This window comes from Homarus americanus, unplaced genomic scaffold (assembly GCF_018991925.1).
Source record: "Homarus americanus isolate GMGI-L3 unplaced genomic scaffold, GMGI_Hamer_2.0 scaffold19117, whole genome shotgun sequence".
Classification (NCBI taxonomy): domain Eukaryota; kingdom Metazoa; phylum Arthropoda; class Malacostraca; order Decapoda; family Nephropidae; genus Homarus; species Homarus americanus.
This window is the reverse complement of record NW_024754704.1, coordinates 5,595,876-5,621,838: the sequence shown is the minus strand read 5'-3', so window position 1 is coordinate 5,621,838 and position 25,963 is coordinate 5,595,876. Positions and strand designations below refer to the sequence as shown.

General features: G+C 39.5%; 1 protein-coding gene across 3 annotated transcripts in view; it reads left to right on the top strand.

Annotated features, from left to right (window-relative positions):
• Window positions 1-25,963, top strand: part of LOC121855926 (dynein regulatory complex subunit 4-like) — a 296,945-nt gene that overhangs the window by 138,746 nt on the left and 132,236 nt on the right. For all 3 annotated transcript variants that reach the window (XM_042351134.1, XM_042351133.1, XM_042351135.1), the window contains exon 7: window positions 15,758-15,925. In XM_042351134.1, the coding sequence (XP_042207068.1) occupies window positions 15,758-15,925 (168 nt within the window). The remainder of the gene's footprint in view (window positions 1-15,757; window positions 15,926-25,963) is intronic.

Here is a 25,963-nt window from a genome sequence, read left to right as displayed (position 1 = left end):
GTACAGTGACGACCAGGTGTTTAACATGGACGAATCTGGTCTTTTCTGGAAAAAGTTACCTTCCAAGTCCTTCGTTGTAAAGAATGCCAGCAAGATTCGGGGCCGGAAGATGCAGAAGGAACGCATCACCGTCCTGTTTACCACCAATGCCTCCGGAACCTGTAAGCTCAAGTTATCGGTGATCCACACAGCACGCAAGCCGCACGCCTACAAAACCATGGACATGACCAAGCTAAATGTCCACTGGCTGACCGCACGTAAGGTGTGGATGTTCTCTACACTGTCCCTCTCCTGGTTTGATGACTGTTTTGTTCCTGATGTAAAGAAATTCTGTGAGCAACAGAATGTGCCATTCAACATTTTGTTGCTGCTGGACAACGCACCAGGACACTCGCCCCTACTGTTAGATCGTCACCCCAACGTAAAAGTGGTCTTCCTTCCTCCCAACACTACGTCTATATTACAGCCCATGGACCAAGAGTTAATCTGTAATGTAAAAGCTGCATTCTCTACGAAAAAATTCAAACTCCTGAACGACTACACCAACACCAGGGAAGAGTTGCGCAACCTAAGTGACACCACCACCGATAGCAAGAGCGAAGAAGATGAGGATCAACAGTTGGCACAGCAAAAAATACTGTTCAAACAATTCTGGAGAGTATTTAACATCAAGAAAGCTGTGGACTTCTTGGCTGGAGTCATGGGATCAGCTGTCTATTGCTACAATTCGTCACACATGGAGACATGTGTTGCATGGAATACCAGGTGAGAGGAGGAGTCAATCTGTGACTGGTGAGGTTCAGACTGTTGCAGTAGCAGTGGACCTTGCCAGAGAAGCTGCGCAGACTGTTACAGTTCCAGGCTTCTCCGAGACCACCAACGACGACATCCTGGAGGTGATAAGGGATCCTAATGTGACTACCAACGACATGGTAGATGATGATGATGACGACGTCAGTGAAGAAGCAGGTGGTGCGTCATCCCAAGATGAACAACACTTATCCCATAGTAATGTTAGGGGTGCCATCGAGTGTATCGAGAAAGCCAAGCTCCTCCTTTCCGACGACCCTGACGCAAACAGGTATGAAATCTTCACTACCCAGCTGTTGCAGACTATGGAGCCCTACATCAAGGTGTATCACGATAACATCAACACCAGCCGTCAGCAAAGCATAACAGATTTCTTCACCCGCAACCCACCACAGCCAGCCCAAGCCAGTGATAGTGGCAGTGAAGATGACTTTGAGGGATTTGTCAGGGAAGCCCTGACAACTGTAAGTGACAGTGATGGTGATTCACCTAGTAATGGTGATTCACCTGAGGGCCAGTAATCTGCCCTCTGCCTCGGAACCAGCCTCCATCCCCGTATTCCGACCCATCTCTTCTACTAATGTAAGTGTTCCACATAACTTTTAGTTTTCCTAACCTAACCTTTATTTTTCCTATGTTAACCTTTATTTTTCCTAACCTAACCTCTTCTATATTACTTGTTTTTTCATACTATCATAAAGTTAAGATAAAATTTTTACTACAACAAAGTTGTGTGTCTTCAAAATGTGGAATTTGAGGGTCGGCCCGGACTCTATTTCAATTAATCCCATATGTTATGTTATTCACTTTACGCGTTCCTCACTTTCCGTGGGACCCTGCGGGTTACATTAACCGCGTAAAGTGAGGGTTGACTGTATATATATATATATATACAGTATATATATATATATATATATATATATATATATATATATATATATATATATATATATATATATATATATATATATATATATATATATATATATATATATATATATATATATATATATATATATATATATACACACAGTTAAAATTCGCTTAACGGGGTTTCAATAAACCCCACAGGGTACTGGCAAAAGTTAGCGAAATCAAGGCTTAAGGAATGTAAATAAGAATATATGACGACCCACAGAAACTGGCCCCACCCCCAAACTCCACTTTTTCCGACACAATACCTATGTTCTAGTAAAAATAACATCTTAATTTTATGATGGTACATGCACACAATTAATACTTAAGAGAAATAGAGAAATACAGTCACCAAGTTAATGTCCATTCAAATAATGGACTCAACTCCCTCCCCCTCTTCTCACACTACACTCACTGGCTCTTCCCTCTGAGAAATTTTGGGGGGAAAACCACTAAATTTTAATAAATAATACCTCAAACTAAAGTTAGGATAATACAATTGACATTGCTGGATTCCTTGTAAGACCAGAAATATTTTGAATATAAATGTCATATATTTTGCACAAAAGATAACATATTTACTCAGAGTAAACATTATATCTAAAATTTGTATGTCTAATGCAAAATCTATGATGTTTATATTCAAAATGATCACCAAATTGTAAGAATTCCAGCAATGTAAATTATATTCTGGCCGGGTAATTTGTCTGAATTTTAAGAGCTAAAACAAATATCTTCAGTTAATAAAAAAAAAAATATTCTTCACAACACTATCTGTCAATCAGAGTACCCCACCTTGCCTCCCCCCAATCTTCCATCCACACCAGGTGGTGGTCAGTCCCAACCCTCCCCCCCACCCCCCACCAATCCTCCCTTCAAGAAATGTTGGGTGAAAAAACTAAATTTTAACATTTAGTATTAAATAATACCTCAGATTAAAGTTAGGATAACATAATTGACATTGCTGGATTCCTTGTAAGACCAGGAATATTTTGAATATAAGTGTCATATATTTTGCACAAAAGATAACATATTTACTCAAGAGTAAACATTATATCTAAAATTTGTATGTCAATGCAAAATCTATGATGTTTATAATCAAAATGATCATCAAATTGTAAGAATTCCAGCAATGTAAATTATATTCTGACCGGGTAATTTGTATGAATTTTATGAGCTAAAACAAATATCTTCAGTTAATAAAAAAAAAAAAATATTCTTCACACGGTAACAGATGGTCGGTCGGTCCCTCCCTCCCCCCCCACCCCCCACCAACCCTCCCTACCAGATGTGTGGGAAAACCAGAATATTTACCTTTTTAGTAATAAATAATACCCCAAACTAAAGTTAGGATAATATAATTGACATTGCTGGATTCCTTGTAAGACCAGGAATATTTTGAATACAAATGTCATATATTTTGCACAAAAAATAACATATTTACTCAGAGTAAACATTATATCTAAAATTTGTATGTCTAATGCAAAATCTATGATGTTTATATGCAAAATGATCATCATATTGTAAGAATTCCAGCAATGTAAATTATATTCTGGCCGGGTAATTTGTATGAATTTTATGAGCTAAAACAGGCAGTCAGGCAGGGTGGCGGTTGGGTGGGTGGGGCGAATCTAAAAATAGCTCTCGAGCCGGACACTCACCGCTTATACGTGGAAAAAACCAGCGTTAAGTGAAAGTTCAGCTCTGTGAGGAGCACATTATCACGGTAAAAAGCAGCGCTGGCAGCGTTAAGCGGGAAGCCAATATTATGTGTATATATATATATATATATATATATATATATATATATATATATATATATATATATATATATATATATATATATATATATATATATATATATATATATATATATATATATATATATATATATATATACAGTTTTACCCAGCCTAACGCGGTTTCACTTAACGCGTTTTCGCATATACGCGGTGCCTTGCCAAAGCTGAACTTTCACTTAACGCGGATTTTTACCACATATACGCGGTGAGTGTCCGAGACGCTATTTTTAGATTTGCCCCACCCGCCACCCTGCCTGACTGCCTGTTTTAGCTCATAAAATTCATACAAATTACCAGGCCAGAATATAATTTACATTGCTGGAATTCTTATAATTTGGTGATCATTTTGAATATAAACATCATATATTTTGCTTTAAACTTACAATTTTTAGATAAAAATTTTTCTCTGGGTAACTATGGTATCTTTTGTCCAAAATATATGACATTTATATTCAAAATATTCCTGGTCTTTCAAGGAATCCAGCAATGTCAATTATATTTTCCTAACTTTAGTTTGAGGTTATCCCACACATCTCCTTGGGACGGTTGGTGGGGGGTGGGTGGGGGGAGGGAGGGACCGACCGACCATCTGTTAGCCGGCTGTGTAGTGTGAGAGGGAGGGAGTTGAGTCCATTATTTGAATGGACATTAACTTGGCGACTGTATTTCTCTATTTCTCTTAAGTATTAATTGTGTGCATGTACCATCATAAAATTAAGATGTTATTTTTACTAACATGGAAGTAATGTGCCTTCAAGTGGAGTTTGGGGGTCAGGCGGTTTCTATTGGAATTAATCCCACTTATGTTCTATTTGTTCATACTTGGCGTTCACTTACTTGTGAGGACCCTCACCAGGAGTTCAATTGACCCCATGAATTAAATTAGAAGATTACAACTGATAATATATATATACATATATATATATATATATATATATATATATATATATAATAGCATATATATATATATATATATATATATATATATATATATATATATATATATATATATATATATATATATATATATATATACAGTAGTACCCCGCTTAACGCGGTCAATAAAACCCACAGGGTACCATGTCTCCATGCGTGACGAATCGTAGCAAGAGACAGCTGATCCCATCCACCAAGAAGTCTACAGCTTGTTTGACGTTAAACTTCTTCCAAAACTGTTTGACGAGAACTTCTTGAGTCGCCACCTCTTGTTCCTTGTCCTTGTCACTTTTACTCTCGCTGTCGGTGTCATCCATCTTACGCAACTCATCCTTGGTGTTGGTAGAGTCGTTCAGGAGCTTGAACTTCTTTGCAGAGTATGCAGCTTTCACATTGCAGATCAACTCCTGGTCCATGGGCTGGATTAATGACGTAGTGTTGGGAGGAAGGAAGACCACTTTTACGTTGGGGTGACGATCCATAAGTAGGCGCGAGTGTCCAGGTGCGTTGTCAAGGAGCAACAAAATGTTGAATGGAACGTTCTGTTGCTCGCAGAATTTCTTCACGTCGGGAACAAAACAGTCGTCAAACCAGAAGAGGGACAGAGAAGAGGACATCCACGCCTTACGTGCGGTTAGCCAGTGGACATTAAGCTTGTTCATGTCCATATTCTTGTAGGCGTGCGGCTTGCGGGCTGTGTGAATCATCGATAACTTTGGTTTACAGGTGCCGGAGGCATTGGTGGTAAACAGGACGGTGATACGTTCCTTCTGCATCTTCCGGCCCCGAATCTTGCTGGCATTCTTTACAACGAAGGTCTTCGAAGGTAGCTTTTTCCAGAAAAGACCAGATTCGTCCATGTTAAACACCTGGTCGTCGGTGTACTGTCCTTCCTCCATAATCTCGCGTAAGAACGGAGGAAAATCTCTAGCCGCCACACGGTCAGCACTCGCTTCCTCACCACCAATGTTGATGTTGGTGATCTTGTTCCTCTTCTTAAACCTATGCAGCCAACTAGAGGAAGCAGTGAAGGGTTTGGGCTCTGCAATTCCCAGCTTACGTGACACTGCTGCGTATAGTTCACGTGCGTACTCCTGCACTGAGCGCGTGTCCACCGCCATGTTGCATCGCGCCTGACGAATCAAATAACTCACCAGCAAATTTTACACTTTTGCCAGCACCCTGTTCTGGCAATACTTGATCATTGAAGCACCTGCAGACTTTGTGATTTTCATGTGCTCTTTGATCTTGGCTGCATCCTTCTTGATAGTGCGAATCGTAGATTCGTTGACGCCATGCTGGCGCGCGAGATCAACTTGCCGTGTTCCTTTCTCCAAATCTTGAATGATCTGGTATTTCACTTCGTAGATTAGACCACGGCGTGTCTTCTTGGGCTTAGGGCGGCTGGGTCTAGGTAAGGAAAGGTCTCTCTCTGGTGGCGGTGGTGGTCCGGCGGAAGCCATTTCACAGAACAATGGATTCACGTATACACAGAGTGGTCTGGAGGGATGAAACTGCCGCGGGTAGGTGAAGCGTCGTCTTTCCTCCCTCCCTCCCTCCCTCCCTCCCTCCCCCGGGTGGACACGTCATAATACTTTAAGCCAATTACAGCTAGCAGCAGAGGGGGGTAGGGATGCATGGCCAATCACAGTCTGATACGTCATATGACGTCAGTGATAACGCAACAGAGACATGCACTGCGCAACCTTACCGTGCGCGGCTTGCCCAGGCGGAGGGAGGAGGGAGGAGGCGGGAGCAGGCGGGTGGGGCGAATCTAAAAATAGAGTCCAGAGCCGGACACTCTCTGCGTATACGTGGAAAAAACTCGATTTAAGTGAAAGTTCGGCTCTGGCGACGCACCGCGTATACGTGAAATCGCGCTAAGCGAAACCTCGTTAAGCGGGGTATTACTGTGTGTATATATATATATATATATATATATATATATATATATTGTAAGTACGTAATCTTTTTCACTCAAATCCTAATGAAACACCACAATTAGAATACGGTGGTAGCTGTTGTATAAACAGTGGGAACACAGTCCCACCACCGAGACGAGGGAACACTCCCACCACTGATCGTCTCGTGCGAAGCAAGCGTATAAATTAAAGAAATTACTTGCAGTGTGTTTAATATGTTACAGTATATTATAAATAAATAAATAAACAAATAAATCGGTAAATCCATTTCAAGTAGATGGAAAAATTTTACTCGACACCAACATTAGTTCCAGTTACCGGTAAATAGCAGACGCTTAAGTGACGTCACTAGTGTTTACACTACACCAGCGGGTAACATTTGATGACATTACTTTAAGTGAATTGGCCTTATTTTAAAAAACCCAAGGATGGGTGGTAGAGGACTACTGGGTCAGTGGGTAAGTGTCACATTTGGGGTACCGGTCTTATACAGCGAATAGAGCTCAAAAGCTACTTTTTAAATGGAAATTTGGGGGCCGTCTTATGCACCCCGCCGCCTTATAGGCCGAGATATACGGTATATATATATATATATATATATATATATATATATATATATATATATATATATATATATATATATATATATATATATATATATATATATATATATATATATATATATATATATATATATATATATATATATATATATATTCTTTCAGTGAATACGAGCCTAGGAGGGCAAAAAACAACGTCATTCACTAAGTGACTTGAAAGCAGAGGGTATTAGTCACTAACGATCTAGCGACTTCATAATAGAAGACGCGCTGTGGTCGCCATGCTGACCAGACCGTATAAGAAATTGTCCTAAACACAATATCTGAGAGACATAAACAAAATAAAAGTCACTCGATTTCCTCACTGTGCTAAGATGTATAAGTACCGTATATAAAATCCTCGTGGCACTTAGTATTTCAGCTATTACAACACAAATTAGCGGAGCCTTCTTTGAGCGTATTTACAGCTGATTCGCCAGGCAAGAAGATGACGGTGGCAGCGTGTCTGAGATGGAGGGTGCGGGAGGAGGTTTTGAGAATTGCAATTAAATGCCAGGTAGCGACGTGTCATCCTAATATTACGTATTAAGTAGTTATTAGATGTTTTAATTGCCTGTATGTTGGCCTGGCGAGTTATTGCTAGACATTAACATACCTAGGTATAAGCTAGGCGTCGCATTCTGCATTGAACAAAAATAACAAAATTTACACAGTACCTCTTAAAAAACACTTCACAAACAAAAGACACGAATCAATTGAACATGTTATGTCGAACGTGAACTATAAACATTGCATAACCCCGCGCCACGTTTAAAATGGTTGAGGATGGAATCAAAACATTGAGGATGGAATCGTGCTATAGCCAACATTCGTTTGCAAAAGTTCGCGTTTTACAAACAGCATTCCCCTATTCATCAATCGCGTTACAACCAATTCGCATTGACAAAACACGCGTTGTAGCAGAAATGACTGTAACAGGTATGAGGGCTGTGATGTCATTCAAGACAGTGGCCAGCATTTCGCGTTCAGCTGGCCGGATCTTGTGAAACTCAAGATATTTTACGCCAAATATAAGACTTGGTTACATTAGGTAGTGCTCGCGAAATTCAAGAACATGAAATGAAATCGCGCAAAATATGAGATCTTACTGTACAACAAATCTTCCCTCGTGTGTTGAAAAAAGCGTGGTGTTGACACCTGAAACCCATTTACTGATGTACTTAACTATAATTTTTTCAAGAATTAAATACAGTAAACCCCCACTTTACTCGGTTTCACTTTACGTGGTTTCACTTTACGCGTTTCCACGTTTATGCGGTACCCTGCCGAAACCGGAATGCTCACTTTCCGCGGTGTGTGTACCCTTTTACGCTGAGATGCGCCGCGAGCAGGGTGCGCACAAGGTTGCCCAGTCATCAAAACATTACCGAGTTCTTCACCCGTCACCCACCACAGCCGGTCCAAGTCAGTGATAGTGATAATGATAGTGAGGATATGGACTTAAATGGACGTTGAGGGGTTTGACAAAGAGGCCCTGCAAGCCTCTGTGGTGGATAGTGATACAATTGATACAAGTGATACAGGTGAGGGCCAATAATCTGCCCTCTGCCTCGGAACCAACCGCCCATCCCCGTGTGCCCAGCCATCTTTTCTACTAATGTAAGTGTTAAAAAACCTAATATTATTGATATTTCTCTTAATTATTAATTGTGTGTGCATACCATCATAAAATTAAGAAGTTATTTTTACTACAACGTAGGTATTGTGTCTGAAAAAGTGGAGTTTGGGGGTCGGCCCGGTCTCTATTTCAATTAATCCCATATGTTATGTTGTTCACTTTACGCGTTTCTCACTTTACGCGGGCAGCCGTGGGTTCAATTGACCGCGTAAAGTGAGGGTTCACTGTATGGTCAGAGTTATTTTTTTGCCACATATAGCAAGATGAATGTCTCACCTTCTTTTAGAAACTTCTATATCGACAAACATTCCAGAATTAAGGAGATATAAAGGAAATATGAACTCTCTTCGAACAAGTTCTCGGCTAGCCTGGTGTGTTTATTTTATCAGAATGCTTGCAGGCATTTATTCATTTATCAGAAGTTTTCTTATCTCTGGGAAATCTGTAATACTTGATGTACTCTCTGCTTGGGATTTAAGCCTTGCTGGTCCACCCGTATACAGGGTATTGCACAAATAACTATGATTGTTGGTACACTGGTCCCGGGACCAGAAACGAGCACACATGGAGGTTAGGATGCATGTTTACAACAGTGACATCAATGAGCAGTGCATTGTGGGTAAAACAAGTGCCCAGTAGTCTATCCTTACTGTCTTTAATCCTTACCGTGAAGGGTACGGTGTGGGTGTGGGGAGACACCACGCGGTCACTTACCTAGAGGTTTTGCGAGGCGAGGTGATGTCAGGTCAAGTCAGGTGGCAGTGGCCATGTCAGTAGACTTTCCCTTTGATCTTCTTGTGTCCATTAGCACCTTGACCACCCACCTCACCTAGCCTGCCCTCTTGTCCACCCCCTTTCCCCCCCCATCGAATCTCCTCTCTTCTCCCCACCTTTCCTTCAGGGGCTTGGTCTTCCCGTTAGACGTCTGTTGTTCTTTGCATATACGTACAGTGATCCCTCGGTTAATGAGCGCCTCGGTTAACGATTTACCTTCCATAAGAATCTTAACTTCGGTTAACGAGCAATCCCTCGATTGACAAGTTTTTTACGAGCCGACCTCAACATGTTTTCGCTTGCATTTGGCGGTCCACCAGCTGTAGTATTAGTCCGCCAATACAGTAATCGGTTTTAGGGCTTAAATTCCTTACTATTTTAGTAAATATCAAGAAGTTTATACTATTCAATAATTTTAAATGTTTAATATTAAGTTTCTTAGTCATTTTAACAATTATTGAACATAAGTGAAGGTAAAGAAACTAGTTTCTGGCACGCCATCCAGCCTGTTAACACACCAAACAGGCGTTAGTCTCTCTCTCTTTTCAGTTGAGGTAACATCTTGCTTGAGACTCTCTTCAACTAAATGCTTTTTTTCTGTTTGCAAGCAAATTATTGGTCATTTTGAAATTTATTTTACATATTGACAATATATAATGCAGTGCAGTGTTGATTTAAAGAAAATAATCTTGAATTACACCAAGAGAACTAAAATTTTATGGGTGAAATGGCGCCATGGGGTGACTTCTCTTCCACCCCAATGCCTTCTCTTCTTCCTTCTCCTCCACCCCCAATCTAATTCCCATCATCATCATCATCATCATCCAGGAACCTTCTACATACACACCTCAAAGTAAGTGTACTTTTCTTCTACCTTTTTTGTTGAATTTAGGCAATTTTCGGTGAGCTGGAACCAGTTACCCAAAAACCCATTGAAACAATGGTTTCGGTTAACGAGTTTTCGGTTAACGAGCTACGTGCTGCAACGGATTGTGCTCGTTAACTGAGGGACCACTGTACCTGTACCTAAAATTAATTTCAAAGTGGCTGTGATTCTAAAATCCTTTACATAATTCCATCTTAGATATAAAGCCTGTATCCATACATATGTGTGAGATTGAGTGTACTGTACTGTATTTAAAATTCTACTTAAATAACTAGGTACCACTAAGTACCCCTCACCAGCACCCGCCAGATGTTACGTGGTGCAAAAAATTCAGCCACTCATCAATTAGAATCGAAAAGTGACGTCACCATAGCCACACCCCAATTAGAGGGACAGTTCACTGTGAGTCTTAGTCAGACTCAGTCACTATGGAGGCAACAATTATCCACAAATTCCTCATCTGAAGGAGCTTGATAGCTACTTGGCATGTCCAGGGAATGGAATGGAGCTACTGAGGTCTTTCCATACATTATGTGACTTATCTGCTGCTTTTGAGCATCTGTTTAGTCATGTTCGGCTTATTATATATTATTTTATTAATTTATTACACCCCAGGGGGCGACAAACCTAGTCACAAGACCATGCGATCAGACACTAATACATTGGTTTACGTCTCGCAGGACACGCTATGACTTGTGACATGGAGACATTATTGATATGATTTAAGGACAATGGGGGTTAGCACCACCAAAGCATGGGTAGAGTAGGTTGTGACATAATTGGTTAGTGACTCATCCTGTAATAGCAGGTCTCTGACAGTGGGACAGTCAAGGCAATACAGTTGTGTTGAAGGGTGTTAGTGTTGGGACAATTACATTGTTTACAGGAAGAGAAGTGCAGGTCAACCCCACCTCAGATATACAGTATGCCAGATAGGTCTGTATCCTAACCAAATGTGAGCAGAGACAACATCATATCTGCTGACCATAAGTCCACGTCGATGATACTTGTGTGGATAAGGAAGAAAGTGATCACAGTGTTGGAGGTACTACTGCCTGGGAAGATATTGGAAGCATAATGTATTGTCTATATGGCATCACAAAAATTGTGACCAAGTCCCAGGTTGCTGATCTGACTTTCTGCCTCATTTACACACAATTGCAGGGTCTCAATTGTTTCTCTTACTATTGACAACACAACATACATATATTGTTTCTCACTCTTGATTTTTTTTTCATTTGTGTATTTGTTTATGGTTCTTTATTATTATTATTATTATTATTATTATTATTTTTATTATTATTATTGTTGTCGTCGTCGTCATCATCATCATCATCATCATCATTATTATTATTGTTGTTCTTATTATTATTATTATTATTATTATTATTATTATTATTATTATTATTATTATTATTATTATTATTATTATTATTATTATTATTATTATTATTATTATTATTATTATTATTACTTGTTATTATTATTATTATTATTATTATTATTATTATTATTGTATTGTTATTGTATGTGTAACTATTATTATTATTATTATTTGTTGTTATGCATACTTTAACTTGGCAGCTTTCATAGCAGCGTTTTGCACATATATCGCCCTTGATTGCCTTGCCAAAGCTGAACTTTCACTTAACGCGGGTTTTTCCACAGCTTCACGGTGAGTGTCCGGCTCGGATGCTATTTTTAGATTTTGACCACGCGCCACGCGCCACCCACCCGCCCTCCTGCCTGCCTGCCTCTCCCTCCTCCTCCCTCCGCTTGGGTAAGCGGCGCGGTAAGGTTGCGCAGTGTGTGTCTTTGTTGCGTTATCACTGACGTCATATGACGTCTCGGACTGTGATTGGCCATGCAGCCCTACCCCCCTCTGCTGCAAGCTGTAATTGGCTTAAAGTATTATGACGTGACTACCCCGGGGAGGGAGGGAGGGAGGAGAGACGACGCTTGACCTAGCCGCGGCAGTTTCATCCCTCAAGGCCACGCCGGGTTAACGCACATCCATTGTTCCGTAAAATGGCTTCCGCCGGACCACCACCCCCAGAGAGAAACCTTTCCTTACCTGGACCCAGCGGCACTAAACCAAAGAAGACACGACGTTCATTAAGCTACGAGCTGAAGTACCAAATTGTTCAAGATTTGGAGAAAGGAAGACGCCAAGTTGATCTCGCGCGCCAGCATGGCGTCAACGAATCTACGATTAGTACAATAAAGAAGGATGCAGCCAAGATAAAGGAGCACATGAAGATCACAAATTCTGCAGGTGCTTCATCTATCAGGTATTGCCAGAACAGGGTGCTGGCAAAAGTGGAAACTTTGCTGGTGAGTTATTTGGTGCGTCAGGCGCGACGCAACATGGCGGTGGACACGCGCTCAGTGCAGGAGTACGCACGTGAGCTATACGCAGCAGTGACACGTAAACTGGGAATTGCAGAGCCCAAACCCTTCAATGCTTCCCATGGTTGGCTGCATAGGTTTAAGAGGAGGAACAAGGTCACCAACATCAGCCTTGTTGGTGAGGAAGCGAGTGCTGACCGTGCGGCGGCTAGAGATTTTCCTCCGTTTTCGTGAAAGTTATGGAGGAAGGACTTGGTACAGTGGCGACCAGGTGTTTAACGCTGTGGGCCGAATCCTGTGGTCTTTCTGGAAAAGTTACAGCACAAGACCTTCGTTGCCTTCAGTAGAGCGGTGAGGGGCGTACCGAACTCTGTGCAACACCCGTATGGGCGTAAGTACCGGGTTTGCGAAGGCGCTGGCGCGCTGCAAATATAGGACGCCGTGGTGCTTAAAACAATCGCTTTATTTTACAACTTCCCATACGTAAAGTATATGGTATCTCTTCATATTTTGCGGGACGACGGCTTTGTTTTGGTGCGGCGTTGCCAGGCGGCGAAATTGTTCCAGCCTGGCTCCTTGACGGCAAACGCTGGACACTATTTCGGATGCGTCACCTAGCGTAAAGTGGTCTTCCGTCCTCCCAACACTACGTCATTAATCCAGCCCATGGACCAGGAGTTAATCTGCAATGTTAAAGCTGCATACTCGGCAAAGAAATTCAAGCTCCTGAACGACTCTACCAACACCAAGGATGAGTTGCGTAAGCTGGGTGACACCGACAGCGAGAGTAAAAGCGACGAGGACAAGGAACAAGAGGCGGCGACTCAAGAACTTCTCGTCAAACAATTTTGGAAGAAGTTTAACGTAAAACAAGCTGTAGACTTCTTGGTGGAGGCATGGGATCTGCTGACTGGCCCCCAACTGCGATTGCGTCGCATGAGACATGTGTTGCGCCAGCGCCAGGTAAGGAGGTAGACACCAGCCCGACTGGTCAGGTTCAGACTGTTGCATAGCAGTGGACAGCTACTTGAGAGAAGCTGGCGGCTCAGTATTACAGCTGAGGCTGTCGAGACCGCCAGCGAGACATCATGGAGGTGATCAGAGATCACCAGAGTGACTGCCGGCCGGATGTTGGGGAAGAGAACCCGCCAGTGAAGAGGGAGGGAAGAAGGTCGCGTGAACCTCGGGAACCTAGTTTTAAGTCATAGTGATATTAAAGTGTCTCCTTAGAGTTAACAGAAAAAAATTAAGTCCATCGTTTCCACGCTGACACTGTGATGAGCATGCATGGCGTCTTCCATACCCGACTGGTGCAGGCTACAAGGCGATACATCCGCCGGTGTATCATGACAACATCAAAGCCAGCCGTCCAGCAAAGCATAGCGAGTTCTTAGCCGCAGCCCACCACAGCCAGCCCAAGCAGTATTAGTGATAGTGAAGTTGATTTTGAGATTTGTCGGGAAGCCATAGCAACTGTAGTGACAGTGATATTGATTCACCTAGTAATGGTGATTCACCTAGTAATGGTGATTCACCTAGAGGGCAATAATCTGCCCTCTGCCTGGGGAACCAACCCATCATCTACATACTGACCCATCTCTTCTGCTACCGTGAGTGTTCCTCAAAATTTTCGTTTTAACCTGTTCTTTATTTTTTCCTATATTTAACCTTTATCTTTCCTAACCTAACCTCTTCTATATTACTTGTTTTCATGCCACCATAAAGTTAGATAGAATTTTACTACAACATAGTTACATTTTATGCGTCCAAAAAGGGAGGTGGAGTTTGGGGGTCGGGCTGGGTTCTATTGGAATTAATCCCATATGTTCTGTTATTCACTTGCGCCAGTTTTTCATAGGGACCCTCTGGAGTTCAATTGACGTTAAAATTGATATTAACTATTATTATTATTATTATTATTATTATTATTATTATTATTATTATTATTATTATTATTATTATTATTATTATTATTATTATTATTATTATTATTATTATTATTATTATTATTATTATTATTATTATTATTATTATTATTATTATTATTATTATTATTATTATTATTATTATTATTATTATTATTATTATTATTATTATTATTATTATGATCATCATCATCATCCATAGGCCCGATGTGGATCAGTAACCTGTGCCCAGGTGGGCTAATCCCCGTAAAAAAAAAAAAAACTGCAATGGATTGTAAAAAAACTGGAATGGATTGTAAAAAAACTGCAATGGATTGTAGGGAGAACAGCGGCTGAACGTATTCTGTTTTGTTAGGTCATGCTGGGCTTATATTTAGGCCTAAACGAACCTGATTGGACAGCCATAATTTTGAGAACCAGTTATTGATTAATCTCAATAGAGATATCAAAAGAAACATATGTCTTTTATTTTTATCTTTAATTAACTAGTTTTTATAATCTACTGTGGGGTTATTTTAATATTTGAGACAATTTATAATTTTGTTGTTACTTTTTACTCTCAGTACTTGAGTACCTCATGAATGAGATACCTTTTTACTTTTACTTGAGTAACATTTTGCTAATGTAACAATACTTTTACTTGAGTAACAAAGTCTGGTACTTTTTACAACTCAGCTTGATAGAGTGGTAGGGTATAAATGACATTAAAATTCTACTTCATTACCAAGCCTCCAACTGGGTCCTTTTGGTTAGTAGGAAGTTGGCTACAAAGTAAGGTTCAATTCCTGAAGTCCATTATGGAAGGAGATCTTGTGACAGGTTTCAGGCAGTGTGTCTAATCAGTATTATTTTATGACTCATTAGCTCACCATATTTGATTGTGACATTTGCTTTCAAATATCCCTTTTTAAGAGTGGTGGTTACAGTAGGAGATAAGCACATCACCAAATTAGTCCCCAGCCACAAATATCAAGGGTTCCTGGTTTTTCTCACCTGTAGACATTGCATAAGTTGTTTGGTTGAGGTTTCAGTTATGAAGTGGAATTTCAGAATTAATCATTCTTTTCTAGCCTTCATCACAAGTGATATTATTCCTTCTCATAATGTCAATTTCCCTGGATTTATTATCTTTTTGATGTAATTTAATGTACAGTATAGAGATAGAGTACAATGACTTTATTGACTATATTATTTTGACAGGCAGAGTTAGCAGAACAAAAGGAAAGAGAACACAAGCTAGAACAAGAGATGAGTGCTGCTGTCACAAGTCAGACACGTTTAGAGGATGAGGTCACTAATCTCCGCAAGAAGTTGTCGGACACACAAAGAACTGTTCAACGTTCACAGAGAGACAAAGAGAGTTATATGGTATGTAACATGTTTATTTAATGAGCACATTAAACTTACTGTAGAGGGCAGTCTTCATTATATGTTGGGATGTGTTCCAGAGAAATGTGACTTATAGTGAAACATTTTATAATGAGGATTTTGCCTATAAGAATTAATGTAATTAGGGATATATGTGTTGCAACATGTACAGTAATACCCCTTGAAAGCTCAGGATGTGTTCATATAGAGAGAGAGCTTACACCAAATACCTTCCTAACAACATTATTTGCTACCTTTGAGTGATACATGATGGCTTGATTTGGCTACAATTTATATAATATGTGCTGATGACAGATCTTGTGATAGCATGATGCTGATGACAGATCTTGTGATAGCATGATGACATGGTGAGGGATGATCTAAGCTATCAGCTGTTTGCGCTATGTAAATAAAACTGCCAGAAATTTAGTATGATGCTGTAACTCATCTGGGGTTGAGTGTGGGATTTTTCTCGGAAAAATTTATTATCTTACGATAATGCTTTATTTATCTGACACCAATTGTACCTAAATATATGAGAATTATAGTTAAATTGCATACTAGCATTACAGTATAAAGGGATCATGGGCTGAAGAGCATGGGAAGTGAGTAGCCTTCTCAGTCCAGCCAGCACTTCCTCTCTCCTCTGCCTCCTCCTCTCACTGGCTACACATCCATACATAGTATTTATTGTTTTTTTTTCACTCCGTTTCTTTACATGCAAACCTTCCATTTTATAGGAACTGAGTAGGGACATTTGTGTGATTTAAGTGTCTGCGGTGTGGTATAGACTAGCCCAGATACACTTCATCTCCCACACAGAATATACTCCTACTTAATTAACTTTTCTTTTACAATTTTTTATTACTGTCCAGTATATAGTATTTTATTTATTCATAAGGCACGCTAGCACATTTTGATGACTTTTCTGCAAATTCTGTAGTTACTTACACGTAATGGCATTGATGTGCAGTTGTGTGAGAGGTGACTGACATATTTTGGTGTTATTTTTACATTATATTAGATGTTTTTAACACAATTTATGCCTCATATTTGGATACACACAAACTTAGTATAAAATAGTGGATGATGCAGATGAAATATATGTGAAACAAATGAAATATACAGTAATGAAAATTTCCCCCTATACAGTATTTGTTAGCGATGTACAGTATACAGCTCCTCCCTGACTAACGACCTACTCGACTTACGACCACCTGGACATACGACCGCCTCAGTCGTACCAAAATTTTGTCAAATTACGTATTTTCGAGTCCCAACGTCAGTGATTGCACTGTGTACTGACAAAATTTTCGTTTGTAATTCACTTTAAAATGGCTGGCATTCTTAACCCTTAGGCCCCGGGTGATGTTCCAGAACGTCTGACTAGTGCGCCTCGGGTGACATTCCAGAACATCTGCCTATTTTCCCGCCATTTTTTATTTTATTTTTGTTTTTTGTTTTTTATTTATTTTTAATTAATTTTGGAAGTGTTGATTTTTTTTCTCGATTTAACCCCGTGTGGGGGGTACTGCCAGCAGCACCCTAACCCCAGGCTTAAGGTTAAAAGTGAGAGTTTTGTGGTGCTGAGAAGAAAAAGAGACACCCATTTTAGATTTTCTATGTATTATTTAAGCATTTTCTACTTACGGCCATTTTGACTTACGACCTGGATTTGGGTTCCTAACCCCGTCGTAAGTCAGGGAGCAGCTGTATGTGAAATAACGTGTTTTGGCACATGTAACGCGGACCTCCTGTACTTTATTCAGATTAGAAAAAGATGGCTGCATATTATGGTTATGATAAATGTAGGCTTATATATACAGGTACTGGATCCTTGATCCGGCTTCCAAAAATCCTGAGAGACCAGAAATTCGGCTATTTTCGAAGCTGGCAAATAATGTTGAAGCTGGTGGCAAATATTTTCGAAGCTGGGGGCAAATATATTCGAAGCTGGCAAATTTTGAAATTGGCACGGGTTGTAGATGGTCCCTTTGTTTTGTGGCACTACAGTAGTCTACGCTCCTCAGTTTGACCAAACAACAGCTGTGTACATTTGCCTCTCTATTGATTTTGGTTATATATCCCCTATTTTTTCCCTGGATTACCAAAAACCATTTGTTGCTTAGTATAAAGCAGAAAGTAGAGTTATTTCAAAGACTGGATAAAGGTGTTTCTGTGAGGTGCTTAGTGAAGACTATGGTGTTGGTACATCTACAGTATATGATATAAAGAAAAAGAAAGAGCACAATTAATGTGCTGTGAATTTCCCCTCAATCTTGACCAGTTCACCGGGGCTGTATGCCCACATCCACCCCAGAATGACACACTGACCCTCTCGCTAAAAGCACACTTATCTATGTGCTGCCGCTAGTAGCGTGTGTTGCATGGCCTCCAACACTGCCTCATGAAATTTTTTTTTTTTTTTTTTTTTTTTACAAAAACTGTGCAATATAACTTCCATTGCTGGAGTCCTTGCAAGTTAGCAATTAAATTGAGTATAAACATCACATAGTTTGCACAAGAGATAAATTTTTTAGTCTAGTGTGGTACATTTGAGTGCTGTACAAGTTTTTTAACTCATATTTTCGGGAAGATATATGTAACTTTCTTAATTTATTTTTACTCATTTACATGCACACATCATCCTAAATATATATTGTGAAAAAAGTAAAAGAAATAATTGTCCTCAGGGCAAACCTGTACTCAAGAGTACGAAGTTAATTCCTAAAAAAATTATGTCTAGTGCAAACTATGGGATGCTTGTACAGTACTGTACTTAAATTAATCACTATCTTACAAGAATTACAGCAATGCAGGTTATATACTGCCAAGTCAATTCAGTGACATTTTATAAAGGAAAACTTAAACTCATTCTATTTGATAACTACACACTTTGCTATCTCCCCTCCCTGACAGCTGTCAACACAAAAAAAAAAAAATCCCCTTTCCTCCCAGCCAGGGTGATTTTTTTTATCCTCTTCAGTTTTAGGCTTAAAGTTTTTATCTTATAAAATGTAGCTGACTAGACATCAGAATATAAAATGCATTGCTGGAATTCTTGTAAGATAACAATTAATTTGAATATAAACATCACATAGTTTGCACAAGAGATAAAAATTTTATTCTAGTGTAGTACAATTGAGTGCGAAGTGTGTACATTAATGTTGCTCAAAATTTTGTCTTTTTCATTTAATTTACACTTAATATTTGTTTAATTTAAGTTTCTAGCAGTCCATGGTGCTTTAGAGACACAGGAGGTGTATAATTAGTGGGTCAGAGGCGTAGTGTTGAATTATTATTACCCGACCTCGTTGGTCCGGCAAAACGGATAATCCGGCAAGGCTTTGGAACCAAGGATGACGGAAAATTGGTGGTGGACCTGTACCCTTCATACACAGTATTCCCTTAAACCTCGCTGGGGTTAGGTAAAATAGACCTCGTGAGAAAGCAAAATCCTTGAGTTTTTCATGCCAGTCCCAGGGGTGTGGAAAATACAAAGTACAGTCGGCCCTTAACATACGCGGGGGTTAGGTAACAGAGATACCCGTGAATGTTAAAAATCTGTGTACTTTTGCTGCCCCCCCTCCCCTAAAAAATCCCTGGCCCCCCATGTCCTTATTTACCGTATATACCTGTGTGTAGTTCGAGTTTTTAAGACCAAATTATTTTGCAAAAAATTGGGGGTCGACCTCTAAAAGGGTAATAGTTTCATTAGGTTGAAAAATATTTACCAGTAACTACCAGTAAACAATGGAAACGACGCACCAACGCACCACCAGCTGTGAGTGTCGGTACAGTCGCCAGGGCAGATCTCTTGCGTCATCATAGCTAGCCCAAAGTAGCCAAATGCATGGTATGGTATACCGTGCACAGGACGATGTAAAACAAAGTATTCATTTGTTAAAGTTTATTTATAGATACTGTACATAAATTTTTGTTCATTACATTTGAAACATCAATCTTTGTTAATTAAATTTGATACAAAAGAAAACTACTATACCGTATTTTCATTAAAATATTACATCACAAGTATATTTTACCTTAACTGTGACTGAATGACTATATTCTCAGAAATAAATATGGAAATGTAATATTTTGGCTGAAATGACGTACATATTACTGTACAGTGGAAAGTGGGATAAAATTATGAAAACAATGACTTTCGCTTTCTTTCGTTGTTCAAAAGATTTTACCGTAATCGCTTTTCGAATGGTTTTCAGTTAAAAAACTGTTGTACTGTACTCGTACTGTATTACAATAATATTCTATCCTATCATTAGCCTTATAATCCCACAACTGAAAACCATTCGAAAAGCGATTACGGCAACATCTTTTGAACGAAAGAAAGAGAGAGAGTCATTGCTTGCGTCACAATTTTATCCCACTTTCCACTGTAATACGTACATCATTTCAGCAAAAATATTACATTTCTATGTTCCCAGAAATAAATGGTAGTTTTGTTGAAACGTAATGTACAGTATTTAATATTAAAATGCAAAAATTAATACACCCGAAATATACTGGCTGGCATCTCCACTCGTCCCTGTTCCTGCGTCCAAGGTCACCTCACCACTCCTCCCAACTCGCTCCCTCCCCTCCTTCCGCACTGCCGACAACAAACACAAATGTTTTGTGAATAACTGCACCTCCACTTCCTATGTACAGTACTTGTACTGAACTGTACTGTGCTGTGCATTTTTACAAACAATAAACATGGCAAGAAAAGCTATTAAAAAAAGAGATAAGAATTTCACTTTACTGTACCGTACCTCTCCTCGGCGACAGGACGGAGGTCATCGGGCTCATCGTCACTCAATTCCATAACAGGTGGTCAAGTGGGGGCAACTGTGGATTCAGCTGCTTCCTCACTGCCGCCAGTGATTGATGGTGTTAAATCTCTCCTTCGGTGATCAAAGAACATGGTGATAGGGAGTTGTCGTCTCTTTCTTTCATTTCTTCCATGATGTTTTTGTATGGAGCAAAAACGTCATCCATCCCTCGCATGAATTTCAGGGCATGCACCATGGAGGGGTCCATACTATAGGCCAGGTTTTTCAGTGCCTCAATATTCCTGGTCATCTCCCCCAACTTCTCCAACGTTATTTCTTGGTGCTCTTCCTCATCCTCTTTAACTTTCGCTTCCTCTTCCTTGCCTGAGTCTACTAACTCCTGTAGATCCTCCTCGGTCAGCTCAGTGTCGTGCTCTTCAATTAGCTCCCTAATCTCGTCCTCTGCCATGTCCCGGAAGCCTTCAGCAGCCACTTTCCTTGACAGTGCCAGGGTCTTTCTGAATATTTTCATTAAAATCCATCAAAATCATTTTCCTTGTCATCGTCTTAAGCACCAAACAGCTCCTCCCAGTCTTCTCCTTGAACAGGGCTAGAGGGTACGTGTTTTTCGAATCGTTTTCAATTAAAAAAATGTTACAGCACATGTATATTTTACCTAAACTGTGCCTGAATGAATATATTCTCAGAAATGAATAGTAGTTTTGCTGAAACGTGATGTATTTCAATGTAAAATAGGATAAAATACATGACAAAAACAAAAGACTTTACCTAACCTTCCAATGTTCAAGAGATGTTACTAGTTTTTTTAATAGTTTTCGGTTAAAATACAGGTTGTACCTCTCTAGTCCGGCAACCTCGGGACCTGACCGGTGCCGGACCATGGAAATTGCCGGACCATGGAAATTCACCCTTTTCCTGGATAGATAGTGACTTGTGCTTATGCCTGGAAGCACTAGCACCACTTTCTCTTCGTCATGGTCTCTTTGAAGACATATTGAAGGGTTAAATGTCGTATAGTAGCTTTTCAAATTTCGCGAGTTTTTAATTCTTAACGTATTTTATTGGAACACAAAAAAATAAATAAATAAAAATTTTGACGGCGGAAACTTGAATTTCGACGGGTTTGAACGGCTCGCCAACGTGCAGACGACGTGCATAATCGTGTAAACAGCGTCATTTCTCTTATGTACAAAAGATTCATTATTGTTTATTACTGAATGTCTTTTTTATTGAATTAATGTTTATGTGTGCAAAATGAGCAATACAATTCATTAATAATGCGTAGAATATTAAAACACACGAGGAAATGACACAGCATTGTTTTCGTTGATTACAAAACCAGTGACTGACTGGTTCTACATATAAAACTGAAGAAAATAAGACCTTGGTTGTAGCTGTAGTAAAATTAATATGGTTGTTTTAAGTAATGTTATTTAATGTTAATAAATGGAACAATAGAAGTAGCGAACGATAATGGTAAAGAAAAAGAGAGATCGCATATGTAAGTGCGCATGCGCACACATGAAAACATATCGTCATTACTTTACATAAGAATATGAAAGCAACACTTATTTACTGTTCATATATATTTTAATTAATGTTTCTGAATTTGTTTTTATTGAATTAATGTATGTGTGTGCAAAATTAACAATACAATTTATTAATAATACGTGGAATATTAGAGGAGACAAGACGGCGGCCGGCATTGTTTATGTTAAAGCTTACGAAACCAGTGACTGATTGGTTCTACATATAAAACTGAAGAAAATAAGACCCTGAGTTTAGCTGTAGTAAAATTAATGTAAAAAATGAATATGGTTGCTTGAAGTACCTGTAATGTTATTTAATGTTAATAAATGGAACAATATAAGTAGCTAACCATTAATGGTAAAAAAAAAAAGTGAGACTGCTTGTATGTAAGTGCGCACATGTGAAAATATATCGTCATTACTCTACATAAGAATATGAAAGCAACACTTATTTACTGCTCATATATATTGAAGGGTTAAATGTTGTACTCTGTATAGACAAGCAGAGAGAGAGAGAGAGAGAGAGCAGCCGAACTGCTGGATGTAAACAAACCTTAATTTCCCGCGGCTTTTTTTTTTTTAAGGGGATTAGCCCACCCGGGCATAGGTCACTGACCCACATTGGGGCCTGAGGGGCAAAAATTTAATACTCCTGTAATAATAATAATAATAATAATAATTCAGATAAAAAAAAAACAAAAAACAAAACTGCCTATCTACTTATTGGACAAACTAAAATCGTTCGGACCACGGGAGTTTCCGGACCACAGAATGCCGGACTAGAGAGGTACAACCTGTACTGCAATGATATTATATTCATACTGTGCTTGATATACTACATTCATGGAAATGTAATATTTTTGCTGAAATGACGTACGTATTACAGTGGAAATCGTGACGAAAACAATGACTTTCGCTTTCTTTCGTTCAAAAGATGTTACCGTAATCGCTTTTCGAATGGTTTTCAGTTAAAAAAACTGTTGCATCACAAGTGAATTAGGATAGAATATTATTGTAATACAACAGTTTTTTAACTGAAAACCATTCGAAAAGCGATTACGGTAACATCTTTTGAACGAAAGAAAGCGAGTCATTGCTTTCGTCACTTTCCACTGTAATACGTACGTCATTTCAGCAAAATATTACATTTCCATATTCTCAGAAATAAATAGTAGTTTTGCTGAAACGTAATGCATTTCAATGTAAATTAGGATAAACTACATGAAAACAAAAGACTTTACCTAGCCTTCCGATGTTCAAGATATGTAACTGGTTTTTTTAGTAGTTTTCGGTTAAAATACTCTTATATCAGTGATATTCTATTCATACTGTGCTTGATATAATACATTCACAGAAATGTAATATTTTTGCAACTACAATGCTGATGTCAACACAAGCGTGGTTACAGCGAGACTGACTGAGTGAGGGAGAGCTATGCGTGTGTGTGTGTGAGGTTGCGGGAGCGGGCGGTGTCCCGTGTGAGGTGCCGCGCGCGAGTTGAATGGCGCTTGATTTGAATGTACTTCAATTACTTCAATGTACAGAATATTCCTCCGGCGGGGCAATCCGCGTATTTGCGAATCCGTGAATGCTAAACCCGCGTATGTGAAGGGCCGACTGTACAGTACAGTCTCTCTTCATCTTACGACATATTCGACTTACGACAACCCGGACATACGACTGCCATGGTCGTATAAAATATTTTTCACATTATGTATTTTCGAGTCCCGACGTTTGGTCGTAATGTGACACCGTACGATAGCTTGAGCTGGGCTGCCTCGTGATGTACAGCATCCACGTCGTAGCCCACTCAGTTGGTGTTTGGCCATCGTTGTTGTTAGTGATCACCCTGTGTACTGACAAAATTTTTGTTTGTAATTCCCTTTAAAATGGCGGGCAAGCATAAAAGTGAGAGTTCTCGTGGTGCTGAGAAGAAAAAGAGTCAGTCAATTACTTTTGAGATGAAAATGAAAATGATAATGCATTATGAAAATGGGAAAACGGTAGCAACCATTTCATGCGACCTAGGCTTCTCTCGGTCGCCGTTATCAACACTTTTGAAGGACAAGGAACGAATTCGTGAGGTAGTGAAAGGATCAGCACCTATAAAGGGAACAATAATAACGAAAAAAAGACAATGTCCCATTCATGAGATGGAAAAATTACTTGTGGTGTGGATGGAAGATCAGATACAAAAGTGTGTACCCTTAAGTCTTCTAACAATACAGGCTAAGGCAAGAAGCCTTTTTGAAAGCCTGAAAAAGCAGGCAGGAGATGAGTGTGACCAAAACATCACAGCAAGTCATGGGTGGTTCCAAAGGTTTAAGAAACGTTACAATTTGCACAGTGTAAAGGTGAGTGGAGAGGCAGCAAGTGCTGATGTGGGTGCTGCTGAAGCTTTTAAGGAGAAGCTAGATCGTGTCATCATTGAGGGAAATTATTTGCCTGAGCAAATATTTAATGTGGATGAAACTGGCTTATTCTGGAAGTGCATGCCAGAACGGACATTCATCCACAAAGAGGCGAAAACCATGCCGGGATTCAAGGCATTCAAGGACCGAATCACACTTCTGTTGGGGGGAATGTAGTTGGTTTCAAGGTAAAACCCTTTATGATATATCATTCAGAGAACCCAACCCATGTCAGCAAGCACACACTGCCAGTGTTTTATCGCAGTAATAAGAAAGCATGGATGACCCTAGCACTGTTTGAGGATTGGTTCCTGAGTTGTTTCATTCCAAGAGTCAAGGAATATTGTCTGCAACAAGGGGTTGCCTTCAATATTTTATTAATTTTAGTTAATGCTCCGGGACACCCACCACACCTGGACGACCTGCACCCTGATGTTAAGGTAGTCTACATTCCACCTAACACTACCTCTATCATCCAACCCATGGATCAAGGTGCTATTGCTGCTTTTAAAGCGTATTAATTACGTACGACCTTCCCTCACGTTGTTGCTGCTACTGAAGGTGAGAAAACTCTCAGAGAGTTTTGGAAGGACTACAACATTTTGCAATGTACAAAGAACATGCTGCAGCATGGGATGAGGTTACAGGTCAGTGCATGAATGGAATATGGAAGAAGGTCCTGAAAAGAAATGTGAACAGTTTCAAAGGATTTAATGAAGATGAAGCAATTTCTGAGATTAGTAATAAGATAGTGCAGATGGGTAAACATATGTAGTTAGAAATTGATAATGAAGATGTTGAGCAGTTGGTGGAAAGTGTAGGAGAAGAGCTAAGTAATGAGAATCTTATTGAACTGGATGCACAGAAATTTGCAGAGGAAGAAGAGAGACAAAATGTAAAAGAAGAACCTGCACCCCCAAAAAGTTTACAGTGAAACAAATGGCAGAGGCATTTGTTTCTATTAATAAGGGGATGCAAATGTTTGAAGAAATGGATGAAAATGTTGAGCGTTTTTGCAAAAGTTGACAGACTGATCCAAGATGCACTTGCTTGCTACAGGGAGATTTACAATGAAAAGAAAAGGCAAACTGTGCAGTCTAAATTGGACATATTTTTAAAGAAGTCCCTCACTGTTGTCTCCTCACGCCCCACCACTGCTGCCTCTTCACTCCCTAAAGATGATCCAATACCTTCAACAAGAGAGTATGTTAGCCTGTCTGAAGAAAGCGAACTTGATGACCCACCCAGCCCTGTCTCCTCCTCTGCTTCATCCAATTAATGTAGTCTCCATGCTTAATTAAAAAA